Consider the following 14,241-nt stretch of genomic DNA (forward strand, 5'->3'; position numbering starts at 1 on the left):
AACATACAACAATTACAAATGTGTATGAACCCAGCATAGGAGCACCTTGATAGATACGGCAAATGCTAACTATAAAAGGGGAAATCAACAGTAACACAATAATAGTGGGGGACTTTAATACCCCACTCACACCAATGGACATATCATCAAGACAGAAAATTAATAAGGATATGCAGGCTTTAAATGACACATTGAACGAGATAGAACTAATTGATATCTATGGACATTCCATCCAAAAACGGCAGAATATATATTTTTCTCAAGTGCATTTGGAATACTCTCCAGGATAGATCACATCTTGGGTCACAAATCAAGCCTTAGTAAATTTAAAAAAATTGTATCATGCATTTTTTTCTCACCACAATGCTATAAGATTAGATATCAATTACAAAGAGGAAAAAGTAAAAATACAAACACATGAAGGCTAAGCAATATGCTTCTAAATAGCCAAGAGGTCAATGAAGAAACCAAAAAGGAAATCAAAAAATGCCTAGAACTAAAGACAATGAAAACATGACAACTTAAAACCTGTGGGATGCAATAAAAGCAGTGCTAAAAGGTAAGTTTATAGCAATACAAGCCTACCTCATAAAAACAAAGTGACATTGAATAATCTACCCTTACCCCTAAAGCAGTTAGGAAAAGAACAAATAAACCCCAAAGTTAGTAGAAGAAAAAAAATCATAAAGAACAGAGCAGAAATAAATGAAAAAGAAATGAAAGAAGCAAGAGCAAAGACCAATAAAACTGGTTCTTTGAGAAGATAAACAAAATTTACAAGCTATTAGCCTGACTCATCAAGAAAAATGGGGAGAAAACTCAGATCAATAAAATTAGAAATGAAAAGGGAGAAGCTACAACAGGTAACACAGAAATACAAAGGATCATAAGAAACTACTATGAACAACTATATGCAAACAAAATGGGCAACCTGGAAGAAATGGACAAGTTCTTAGAGAAGTACAGCCTTTGACGACTGAACCAGGAAAAAGTAGAAAATATGAACAGGTCAATCACAAGCACTGAAATTGAAACTGGGATCAAAATCTTCAACAAATACAAGCATAGAGCCAGATGTCTTCACAGGAAAATTCTACCAGAAGTTCAGAGAAGAGCTAACACCTATCCTGCTCAAACTGTTCCAAAAACCTGCACAGGGAGGGAAACTCCCAAACTCATTCTACAAGGCCACCCTCACGCTAATACCAAAACCAGACAAAGATTCCACAAAAAAAGGAAAATTACAAGCCAATATCACTAATGAACATAGATGCAAAAATCCTCAGTATAGTTCTACAAACAGAATCCAAGAACACATGAAAAGAATTGTACACCATGATCCCAGGGATGCAAGGGTTCTTCCATATATGCAAATCAATCAATGTGATATACCATGTTAACAAAGTGAAAGATAAAAACCATATGATCATCTCGGTGCAGAGAATGCTTTCAACCAAATACAACACCCATTTATGATTTTTAAAAAACTCTCTAGAAAATTAGCACAGAAGGAGCCTACCTCAGCATGATAAAGTCCATATATGACAAACACACAGCAAGCACTATTCTCAGAGGCAAAAAAAAATGAAAGAAGCATTTCCTCTAAAACCAGGAACAAACAAGTGTACCCACTCTTACCACTATTATTCAACATGGTTTTGGAAGTTATAGCCACGGCAATCAGAGAAGAAAAAGAGATAAAAGGAATCCAGATTGAAAAAGAGGTAAAACCCTCACTGTTTGCAGATGCACTGGTTGTATACATAGAAAACCCTAAAAACACCACCAAAAAACTACTAGAGCTAATCAATGAATTTAATAGTTACGAGATATAAAATTAATACACAGAAAGTCCTTGCATTCTTATGCACTAACAATGAAAAATGGGAAAGAGAAATTAAAGAAACAATTGAATTCATCACTGCAACAAAAAGAGTAAAATACCTACCAATAAACCTACCTAAGCAGACAAAAGACCTGTATGCAGCACACTATAAGACACTGATGAAAGAAATCAAAGATGACACAAACAGATGGAGAGATATATCATGTTCTTGGATTGGAAGAATCAATATTCTCAAAATGACTATACTTACCAAAGCAATCCACAGATTCAGTGCAATCCCTATCAAATTACCATGGCATTTTTCACAGAACTAGAACAAAAAAAAAAAATTCACAGTTTGTATGGAAACACAAAAGACCCTGAAGAGCCTAAGCAATCTTGAGAAAGAAAAATGGAGCTGGAGAAATCAACATTCCTGACATCAGACTATACTACAAAGCTACACTCATCAAGACAATATGTATATACTTGCACAAAAACAGAACTATAGACCAATGGAATAAGCTAGATAGCCCAGAGATAAACCCAAACACCTTTGGACACACCTTATCTTTGACAAAGGAGGCAAGAATATACGATGGAGAAAAGACAGTCTCTTTAATCATTGATACTGGGAAAACTGGACATTGACAGGTAAAATAATAAAATTAGAATACTTACTAACACCATACACAAAAATAAACTCAAAACGGATTAAAGACTTAAATGTAAGGCCAGAAACTATAAAGCTCTCAGAGGAAAACATAGGTAGTACACCCTTTGACATAAATCACAGCAAGATTCTCTCTGACCCACCTCCTAGATTAATGGAAATAAAAACAAAAATGAACAAATGGGGCCTAATTAAACTTAAAAGTTTTTGCGCAGAAAATGAGACTATGAACACGATGAAATGATAACTCTCAGAATGGGACAAAATAACTGGAAATGAAGCAACTGACAAAGAGTTAATCTCTAAAATATATAAACAGTACATACAGCTCAATATCAGTAAAACAAACAACACAGTCAAAAAATGAGCAGAGGACCTAAACAGACATTTCTCTGAAGAAGACATACAGATGGTTAACAAACACATGAAAAGATGCTCAACATTGCTCATTATTAGAGAAATGCACATCAAAACTACAATGAGCTATCACCTCACACCAGTCAGAATGGCCATCATCAAACATCTACAAACAATAAATGCTAGAGAGGATGTGGACAAAAGGGAACCCTCGAATGTAAATGGATACAGTCATTATGGCAAACAATATAGAGATTCGTTTTTTAAAGTAGGAATAAATCTACCATATGACCCAGTAATCCCACTACTGGGCATATACACTGAGAAAACCACAATTCTAAAAGGCTCATGTACCCACCCCAGTGTTCATTGCAGCACTATTTACAATAGCCAAGACATGGAAGCAACCTAGATGTCCATTGATAGATGAATGGATAATGAAGCTGTGATACATTTATACTATGGAATATTAATCAGCCATAGAAAGGAACAAATTTGAGTCAGTTGTAGTGAAGTGGATGAACCTTGAACCTCTTATACAGATTGAAGTAATTCAGAGAAAAACAAGCATCATATATTATCACCTATATATGGAATATAGAAAAATGGTACTGAGGAACCTAGTCGAGAACGGACATGTGGACACAGTGGGAGAAGGTGAAGGTGGGACGAATTGAGAAAGTAGCATTGACATATACACACTGCTGCTGCTGCTGCTGCTAAGTCGCTTCAGTCGTGTCCGACTCTGTGCGACCCCACAGACGGCAGCCCACCAGGCTCCCCCGTCCCTGGGATTCTCCAGGCAAGAACGCTGGAGTGGGTTGCCATTTCCTTCTCCAATGCATGAAAGTGAAAAGTGAAAGTGAAATCGCTCAGTCGTGTCTGACTAGTAGCGACTGCAGCCTACCAGGCTCCTCCGTCCATGGGATTTTCCAGGCAAGAGTACTGGAGTGGGGTGCCATTGCCTTCTCCGATATACACACTACCATGTGTAAAACAGATAGCAACTGGGAAGTTGCTATATAACACAAGGAGCCCAGCCGGCCACTCTGTAATGACCTAAAGGAGTGGGGTCGGGGGAGGGGAAGCAGGCTCAGAAGGGAAAGGATATATATATAATTATAACTGATTCGTATTGTTGTATGGCAGAAACCAACACAGAATTGTAAAGCAATTTTCCACAAATTAAAAAAATAAATAATTTTTTTAAAGTTTCCAAATAACAAAAAAAGGGAAGAGAACATGCACAGCTATTCATAAAAGAAATACAAATGACCAGTATATATATGAAAACATGCTTAATCTTACTAGTAATAAAATTGAAACAATGTCATTTTAATGTATCAGATAAGCAAGAATTAAAAAGATTATCAATGCCATTATTGTTATAGATATGGGGATACAATCACTTTATATACTGATGGTGGCAATATTGGCACAACTTTTTATTGTGTAATTTGGCAATCTATAAAAGTTTTTGTGTTTCCTTGCTCTAACAGTTCTACTTGTAAGAGTTTATCCTGAGGAAACAATAGAAAAATTGCATCAGTGTTGCTTATAACACAACAGTCTAAGTGTCTCTTATGGAATCATTTTTAGCTTTTACAAAGAATAAGTTAGAAAAATTGGATCACAAAAGAATATATGTAGTATAATCCCTTCACATAAAATCAGATAATTGTTAGCCTTCTAAATATTTTTTATGCCAACACACACACACACACACATAAACTAAGGCTCATTGGACAAGATAATACATAAAATGTTCAGTGCAGTACTTGGCACATGCTGCTGCTCCTGCTGCTAAGTCACATCAGTCGTGTCCGACTCTGTGCGACCCCATAGACAGCAGCCCACCAGGCTCCTCTGTCCCTGGGATTCTCCAGGCAAGAACACTGGAGTGGGTTGCCATTTCCTTCTCCAATGCATGAAAGTGAAAAGTGAAAATGAAGTCGCTCAGTCGTGTCCGACTCTTCACAACCCCATGGACTACAGCCTACCAGGCTCCACCGTCCATGGGATTTTCCAGGCAAGAGTACTGGAGTGGGGTGCCAGTGCCTTCTCTGACTTGGCACATAGCCAATGCTTTTTGTCAGCATTCAGTAGTCATTCCATGCTCTGCAATCAGGCAATGTGCTAAGTACTTATAATAAATAAGATGCTGTCTTTTTTGAGGAAGTCTCATCTCTTGGTCATCATCCTTTACCATTTCCCATTCTGCAGCTTTATTGGCTCTCAGATGAATTGTTGAAATAGAGAATGGTCAATGAGGATTGTCTCATTTGTACCATTACCACCAGAAAGTTGGTTTGAAATAATTGAAGGATTTCCTTTATTTCAAAGTTAAGACCACAAAGATTGTTTCAAAATTCTCTTTAAGATGAAGATGGAACCAGCTTGAATTCAAGTATCCTGGCAGCACTCCGAAAAATGCAGGATGGATATTTTGGTGGGGCAAGGTATGTGACCTCTATGCACTCTTTAGTAAAATGTAATGAAGTTTGAATGCTGGGTATAGTAATGGTAAACTGGTGATGCCTTTCTCTGTGTCTTTTTTTTTTAATTTTTATTTTTACTTTATTTTACTTTACAATACTGTATTGGTTTTGCCATACATTGACATGAATCCACCACGGGTGTACATGTGTTCCCAAACATGAACCCCCCCCCACCTCCCTCCCCATAACATCTCCCTGGGTCATCCCCGTGCACCATCCCCAAGCATGCTGTATCCTGCATCGGACATAGACTGGCAACTCATTTCCTACATGATAGTATATATGTTTCAATGCCATTCTCCCAAATCATCCCACCCTCTCCCTCTCCCTCAGATGAATGGATAAGAAAGCTGTGGTGCATATACACAATGGAGTATTACTCAGCCATTAAAAAGAATACATTTGAATCAGTTCTAATGAGATGGATGAAACTCGAGCCGATTATACAGAGTGAAGTAAGCCAGAAAGAAAAACACCAATACAGTATACTAACACATATATATGGAATTTAGAAAGATGGCAATGATGACTCTGTGTCTTTTAACAACATGTACCCATCATATTCCAAAGGCCTGGTATTTGATAGATTGAATCAAGGAATTTAATATTACAGAGAAGAGTTGGAATTTTTCCTCACCCTGTTCTTTGGCTATACCCCATAAATTCAGCAGGTCAGGAAACTTACTCTGGAAGGACGGAAAAATGGAAGGAAGGAGGGAGAAAAGAAGGTTGTTGGACTATTCAATTCTGTTTTTCTTTTTTTTTCCCTAAGTTTTTATTTTGAAAAATTTTAAGTAGACACAGATGTGCAAGAATCTTATTGAATACTATATACCCTCCCTCGACTCACCTGTTATTAACATCTGTCCCATTTGTGTGTTGTCTCTCTCCCTTCCTTCCTATGCTCCCTCCCTTACTCCCTTGTTCCTTATCCTTCTCCCTGTCTCGCACATACATATGTGCACACGCACATTTTTTTGCTAAAGTGTGTGAGAATATCATGACTCTTCAACCCTAAATACTTGTCTCTGTCTTCTAAGAAAGAGGGCATTCTCATAAATGATGACAATATAATCAGCACACTCAGAACTTTTAATATTGATATGAATCTATTATAGAGTTCATATTCAAAATTACCCAGTTGTCTCAATAATGTTTTCCCATAGCTTTGTTCCTGCTCCAGATTCAATGAAAAGTCACTCACTGTATTTTAGTTATTATATCTCTTTGATGTCTTTTAATCTAGAACAATCCCTCAACCTTTTATTAATATTTCATGACAATTTTCACTGTAGTTTTGAAGAAAGGTCAGTTATTTTGCAGAATGCCTCTTGATTTGGTTAAAATGGCATCTTGAGTCACTTTCCTCTGTCTAGGTTTACTCATTGGTGACCTCACAATTGATGTGTCTATTGTTTGCCAGCCCTTCCATGAGGAGAGTGCTTCTCTCCATATTCTTCATAATCTTCCACTCAAGACTCCATTATCCTTTCTCTAACAGTCTTTGACTAAATGACTTTAGCTTCCATTGATGAATCAGTTATTATTAATGTGGTTGTAAAATGACTGTGTTTTGTAAAATGTGGTTGTAAAATTCTGTGTTTCTATCATTCTTTGCACATGTACTAATTGGAATCCTTCTGTTAAAAATAAATTTTTTAAAAGCTCCCCATACCCCATTTATTTTGTAGTTTTATTGTCAGCATAGTCATAGATTCTTAGTTTATTCTTATGTCATGCTCCATTCCATTGTTTATTTCAATGTTCGTATTAAGATCTGGTCATTGGGAGCCCCCTCAAGTTGGACGTCTTTTAAAAATCAGTACTATTGGGTTTCCCTTTGGGTTTGAGTTTTGCAATTGGCTTTATAAGTAGGGAGGAATATAATTTATGATCTACTATAATTCTTAAAATTGTCAGATACTGTTTTTTCTTTTCAAAATGGTCTTTTTGAGTATTTTTTGAAATGATATGACAAATTTGAGATATTTTATCTTCATTCTGTCCTAGCTTATCTTGCAGCTAATGGAAATTTTGGCCACATGTTCAGCATAGTTAACAACATAGTGTGTGGCAGTGTAAGACAGAAAAACTGATCTGCTGGTGAATTGTGAACCCATAATTGTAGTCTTTATTAACATGGTACCCTAACCTATACTACACAATGTCTAGGAGAGCTGTAACTTTTCACTTTAAAAAGTTTGTACTAATGTATAAACGTTAGTAATCCCCCAACAAAACATTTCAGGTATCTTTTTTTTTTTTCCTGCTAAACTGTGTTGTTTTAAAAAGAATTTCCTCTGATTTTCTGTGTTTTATTTACCCTCTTTTCAGGATTCAAACAGGTAAATTGTCAGAGTTTTTGACAACATCTTGTTGCACACATTTGAGCTTCATGGACCCTGGACCTGAGGGTAAACTGTACAGTGAAGATTATGATGACTATGATAATGAGCTGGAATCTGGTGACTGGATTAATGGCTATGGTTTATCCCGTAATGGTAAGGAGGCTTCATAAAGTCACTGGCTTTGCTGGACAAGAACACAAAATATTATTGAGCATCCTCCTTAATATTTCTCACTGCCAGCAGTCTCATTCCTGTTTAATACACCTAGATTTCTACTATTGTTTGGCTTCACTTTTCATACTTCTACTTATCTTTGGTTTCTGGTCTAATAACCCTGTGGTGATTGTGGAGTATAGAGTTGGACTATCCCTTATTAAGGTTAGGAGAGACTTCTCTCCCAGGTACATAAAATGACTGGTGCTTTAAAACTAGATGGAAGCAGTGGTGGGTGAGAGATATTTAATCAAGTATATAGTAGGAAAACTAGACATATACATACTGCTTTTTGACATTAAAAAGCACAAAAATATGAAGTTCCATTAGGGTTATATAGAATATTACAGGGACACATCAGAAACTCTGGGAAGGTCTCTATAGTTTGAAAAAACTGATTTTGTATGCCTATTGCATAAAGCAGAATAAAATCTAATTGCCTTCCAGGCATACAAAGATGATATAGTGAGATAGTATCATGAGGGAATAAATTTAAAATGCCTGAAAAACACTTTAAGTATTAAAATGCTGACCTAGGCAGAGCAAGCATTACATTATTTTGAATCCCAAAGAGAGAAAAGGCTGATGGGAATGAATTATTGTTTTAATTATGTAAAACATGGTCTGCCTACTTTCTTTGTCTGGATATTTGCCTGTTAACTTGTAGGTTAAGGTAGCCAATTTCTTCATCTTAATAATGGTATGTTGAAAAGAAGAAAAAAATAAATAAATTAGCTTTCCTCAATGAGCTAGCAAGCATAATCTTATACAATAAACCATCACCCTAGCAGTCAAAAGGACTGTTTTCTCACTTGGGTTCAGCATCTACTCACCTAAGTACCATTTAATTCACTGTTTTCATAAGATCTAAATAGTATGAATTTCTTTGTTTGAAGATTACATTAAATACAAGGTTATTTCATGTTATCAGTAATATCCAAAGTCATGATATCTATCTTGGCATAAACTGAGATATTTGAAAACCATATATTTTGAAAATCATTATTTTGATCATATACTGATGTTGTTTGCTATTCCATAGGTAGTTGTAATTTATATCTGTAACACTCATTCTCTCAGATTACTTTCTTAAATATATCTCTTTAATAATATGTTTTATTAAGTTTGATATTATGCAATCTTAGTCACTTTCTTCTGTCTGGGCTTACTCATTGGTGGCCTCACAGTGGACATGTCTATTGCCTGCCATCCCTACCATATTCTTCATAATCCTCCATTCAAGTGTCTAGATTGTAATCAAGGTTATATTATTTGTCATTAAGATGTCACTGAGTGTGAGTTCCACTCTTGCAGCTTTGCTAGTTCCCATTAGTCACGTCAGAGAACAGAAATACAACTGGAGAAATCCCCAAAGATGACCAAAATCCAGATGATGCATGATTGATATAGCAAACTTCAGTATTGATCCAAACACTGGGCTTTTCCAACTATAAATGTTCATGTAAAATCCAAAATGTTAAACATCCAACAGAATATAGGTTTTTTTTGTTTCTATTATCCATAATCAGAGATAATGTTACAGAAGGTGTAGGGCAGAGGGAGAACCCCAGAGAATAAGGACCATATTTGTCTTCTTCACCACTGAAACCTCAGCACCTAGTACACCACCTGGTCCATTGTGGACAATAAATATTGGATTAATAAATGAAGGCAGTGACTAAAAAGACCAACATGTGGTCAGTAGTTCTTTTGGTACCAGTGCCACATGGAGATTGGTGGGTTTTTTCCTTTTTTTTTTTTGCCATAGTAGCTGCCATTTGTGGAATCTGTTTTCAGCTAGGCTCCATGTTAAGTGGAAGATTTTTGCCCTTCTCCACAAGTTTCCTCATACCAGTGAGATTCAAAGGGCCCTGTTCTACTCCTCCTTCTCCTCCTCCTCCACTGCCACCAACATTACCATCACATACACATACACAGATCATGAAATGCTCCACCTTGCCTATAATAAGCTCATACTACTTTCACAGGACCTAAAAGTAGTATTATCTCAACAAGGTTGAGGAATAGGTGGAACCTGGTAAGCGGTCATGGTTTCTGAATAGTAAAGATTGTGAAATGATCACAAACTTTTTCTTACCCCATGAGCTAAAACAACATGTTTCTGGTGCTGTAGTGTGGGCACAGGAGCCAGTCATTCTGTTTGGTGGTGTAGACTATGAAGTTACTAAAATATTTATTTCTCTCTCCCCCCTATCCCCACTAACCTTGCAGCTCACTCTGGTGATGAAGTTGCTCGTTATTTAGATCACCTTTTGGCACACACTGCTGCCCATCCTAAACTAGCCCCTACCTCTCAGAAGGGAGGGCTAAATCGGTTCCGAACTGCTGTGCAAACAACCTGCGATTTAATGTCCTTGGTGACCAAGGCCAAGGAGCTGCATGTACAGAGTGAGTAATGCCATGACTCACTGGAGTCAGGAACAGGATGATGTTGAGCCCAGGATGGGAGTGGGTGTTTATTACAGTGTAAGCAGGAACTTTATTTTGTTCACTGCGTTATCCTCAGCATCTCAAACAGCACCTAGAATATATTAGATGCTCAAATATTTGTGAAATTAATAATTGGGTATCCTTTTGCTATAGATAGGGCTTCCCTAGTGGCTCAGATGGTTAAAAATCCACCTGGACAGAGGTGAGCCCAGTTCAGTCCCTGGGCCAGGAAGATCCCCTGGAGAAGGGAATGGCTACCCACTCCAGTGTTCTTGCCTGGAGAATTCCATGGACAGCAGAGCTTGACAGGCTATAGTCCATGGGGTTGCAAAGAGTCAGACATGATTGAGTGACCAACACTCACTTTTTCACTTTTTGCTATAGTATAGTGCTAGGTAGTCTGGTTTATCCAGTTACATAGAAGGAAGAGACAGAACAAGAGGTGTGGAGCATATTCAGTTTTAACATCTAAGTATTAAAATGTGAAAAGAATTTTTTCATCCTTTGGAAAATTTACTAATTGGAAATAATTTTATTTAAAGAGAAAGCATTACAGACTATTACAAGATAGTCTTGCAATGAAAGGGAAATATTCTGCCTTTAGTAAGCTACATCTGGCTCCTTAAGCCAGCTGTAACTTATACAGTCAGTTGTTTCAGCAGTATAGAGCTGTTTGTCAACTACATTATCATTATTTGACAACTTTGCCATTCTTCTCCCCGGATCACTACCCTTCCTCAGTAGTGTCTGCAGTGGAGGATGTCTTTTCTAGTACACATTGCCAGAAGTAGTCATAGCTCCTAAGAGTGTTCAGTACCTGTCTGGTAGCTGCATGTGAAGGAACAGAAGGGTTCACTGGCCACACCTAGAGGACCTAAATATTAACATTTCACAGATGACAAGAAAGAGATGCATGCTTTTACTGTCTAAAATTTTATTGACCATTACTAACCAAAAATATTAAACATGATCACCGGAGAATCATTTAACAATTAGAAAAGGGAAAAACTTAGCATATATAGCATTTGTCTATGCTTCCTTGACAAAGGGCTTATGCAAAGACTTCAGCTTTATTAAGTTATACTTCTAGATTGTGAATTAGGAAACTTGAGCTTAATTCCCAGCTCTGCTACTTACTTGCTTAAACAGTTATTTGGGCTCTATATCTCTCTTTCTGTATCTGTAAAATGGCAAAAATGGCAAGAAAATCTCTCCTTAGAGGTTATGGTAAGTATTTCAACAATGAACTGTAAGTAAAAATCTTAAAATATCTCAAAGTTGATCAGCCACTACATTTTTTTATTTCCTAGATAGGGTCATTCATTTATCTATTCTCAAGGAATTCTAACTGCTAGCTGCCAGATATTCTCCTAGGAGAATCTGGAAAATATAAAATGTAACTGGGTTCTTTCTGTTATATCTGTGTTCTTTTAAAGTATCAGTAATAGCTCCATTGTGGTATTAATTACCTTCATAGGATTTAACATCTTATATGTCCAGCTGATGCTATAATTCTAGATGTTCTATTCAAAATATGTTTATTAATTGATCAAATATCCATTGATTTATCTGACCTTCATGTATCTTTTCTTTGCAATTACCAAGAAAGGGTAAATTTCCCTTTCTTGTTCCATGAGGAACTAACCATATGTAACTTCACTGTTGAGATCAACTGTGCATTTTTATTAATCTCTCAATTATCTAAGCTTTTCCATAAATGTCAACCTCTTGCAGATGTCCACATGTATCTTCCTACAAAGATATTTCAGGCTTCCCGGCCTTCACTCAACTTACTTGATTCATCTCATCCCCAACAAGAGGACCAGGTAAATTTACACAGGAGATATTTCTATCACCTTTTTTGCAAAACTACCATTCTTACAGAAAATGATAGAACTAGCCATTATGGTTTCTGCTAGTAACTAGCAGTAAGGAAAATGCCACCGTGGTGAAGATATATGTCCTTTTTAGTTCACTTTTTAAATGGTAAGTATTTCTAGTCAGAGTTAAGAAAACTAGATTGCTATAGCATACATTCTGAAGGTGTCATTGTTTTTGCTTTACTTTTTGTCAAAATTTAGGGAACTCTTATGGGAGAGTTTTAGAGGTGAAAAGATCAACACTCTAGGGCATTACTTAAGGTAAGCACTTGTGGAATTTTTGTTTGTTTGTTTGTCTTTTCTCAAACTAAAGGTTCCCTCTGTTCGTGTAGAAATACATCTTCCTAGAGACCAGTCTGGGGAAGTGGACTTCAAAGCACTGGTTTTACAGTTAAAAGAGACCTCCAGCTTACAAGAGCAAGCTGATATCCTCTACATGCTATATACTATGAAGTAAGTTGTGGAAATTATCAATCTACTTTCATGTTTGTGTAGAAAGGAATTATAGTATAGTAAATACAGCACAGCTTTGGAGTCTCACTGATGCAGATTTGAGTAGTTTTGCAACCTACTTGCTGTATAACTTCAAAGTCTCAATTGTCCTCATTTTTGAAATTTAGATTATTACATACCTCATAGAATTGTTATGAAGATTAAAACAAAATAAAATATCTACAGTCTCTAATACAATGCCTGGTCCATAGTAAGTCACTAATCACATAAGGCTCCATTATTAAAAAAAAATCTACAGGTAAATAAATTTGTAAGTAAGAAGTAAGAATATGGAGGCTTACAGGAAAATGAAACTAGCATTAGTGAGTGTTTGCTATGTGTCAGGCACCCTCTGCGAAGTACATCTTATCTAGGTACCTCTAACTCAGTATGCCCAAATTGAACTCCTTTCTCCTGTCCTCCCAGAACCCCCAACAAAATAACCTGTTCTTCCTCATTTATTCATGTTGTTGACACCCTGAAGAGGGAGGATTGACCCCCCACCCTCCCCTAATTTGGTTTCAATATCGAGACTGATGATGCCACACAGATACCAGAAGGGTGTGAAATGTTTATTACCTACATAATGAAACTTTCTGGGGACAGAGGAACAGGCTGTCAAGTTGGCCCTTATAAAGCAAGAATGAGGCTGGATTTGGAATTTTATTTTGATACGGAGGTGAGGCTTGGATGAGGGTTTGTTCTCAATGGCACCAAAGAGATAACACTCAGATTTTCTTATCAACTTGCCCAGATGGAGGCTGGAAAGGAAAGGGAAGTTGTACAATTTGAAAGCAGTCAACAGTCGAACATCAAAAATGGATTCACTTCTATGACTCGATTCTATGAGTCAATTCTCCATCTCTGTTGTTGGAACTAACACTTACCTAATCATCAAGTCTTCTCCCCATATCCAGTTAATCATCAAGTCTGTCCAGTTTTATCTCTAAATATCTATCTTCTGCATCTCTACTGTTGCTGTCTTCATTCAGGCCTTTGTCTTTCCCTAGGACTGTTGCTACAGCTTCCTAACAACTTTCTGCTTCGATCTAGTTCTCTTCCAACCCATCCTTAACAGAGGAGGGAGAGTAACTTTGATGCTAGAAATGCTGAAACTTATACAAAAGTAGAGAGAATAGTGTGATGAATACTTTTAGACCTATCTCCTATCCTGAACAACTATAAACACATGATTAATCTTGTTCCATCTATATTCTCATTCTCTCTTCCTGGATTATTTTGAAGAGGATACCAAACATTTTATCATTTTATCCCTAAGTCAGTTCAATTCAGTCACTCAGTCTTGTCTGACTCTTTGTGACACCATGGACTGCAGCACGCCAGGATTTCCTGTCCCAGAGCCTACTCAAACTCATGTCCATTGAGTCAATGATGCCATCCAACCATCTAATCCTCTGTCGTCCCCTTCTCCTCCCACCTTCAATCTTTCCCAGCATCAGGGTCTTCCTAATGAGTCAGTTCTCCACATCAGGTGGCCAAAGTA

At 36.9% G+C, this 14,241-nt stretch overlaps 1 protein-coding gene across 5 annotated transcripts in view; it reads left to right on the forward strand.

The window, feature by feature from the left end:
* Positions 1-14,241, forward strand: part of PHKA1 (phosphorylase kinase regulatory subunit alpha 1) — a 179,137-nt gene that overhangs the window by 124,212 nt on the left and 40,684 nt on the right. For 3 of the 5 annotated variants that reach the window (XM_068963076.1, XM_068963079.1, XM_068963078.1), the window contains exons 17-21: positions 5,236-5,314; positions 7,688-7,854; positions 10,147-10,323; positions 12,100-12,191; positions 12,559-12,698. In XM_068963076.1, coding sequence (XP_068819177.1) covers positions 5,236-5,314; positions 7,688-7,854; positions 10,147-10,323; positions 12,100-12,191; positions 12,559-12,698 — 655 coding nt within the window. The remainder of the gene's footprint in view (positions 1-5,235; positions 5,315-7,687; positions 7,855-10,146; positions 10,324-12,099; positions 12,192-12,558; positions 12,699-14,241) is intronic. The other 2 variants (XM_068963080.1, XM_068963081.1) reach the window with 1 other exon arrangement.

Source organism: Capricornis sumatraensis, chromosome X (genome assembly GCF_032405125.1).
Source record: "Capricornis sumatraensis isolate serow.1 chromosome X, serow.2, whole genome shotgun sequence".
NCBI classification, from domain to species: Eukaryota; Metazoa; Chordata; class Mammalia; order Artiodactyla; family Bovidae; genus Capricornis; species Capricornis sumatraensis.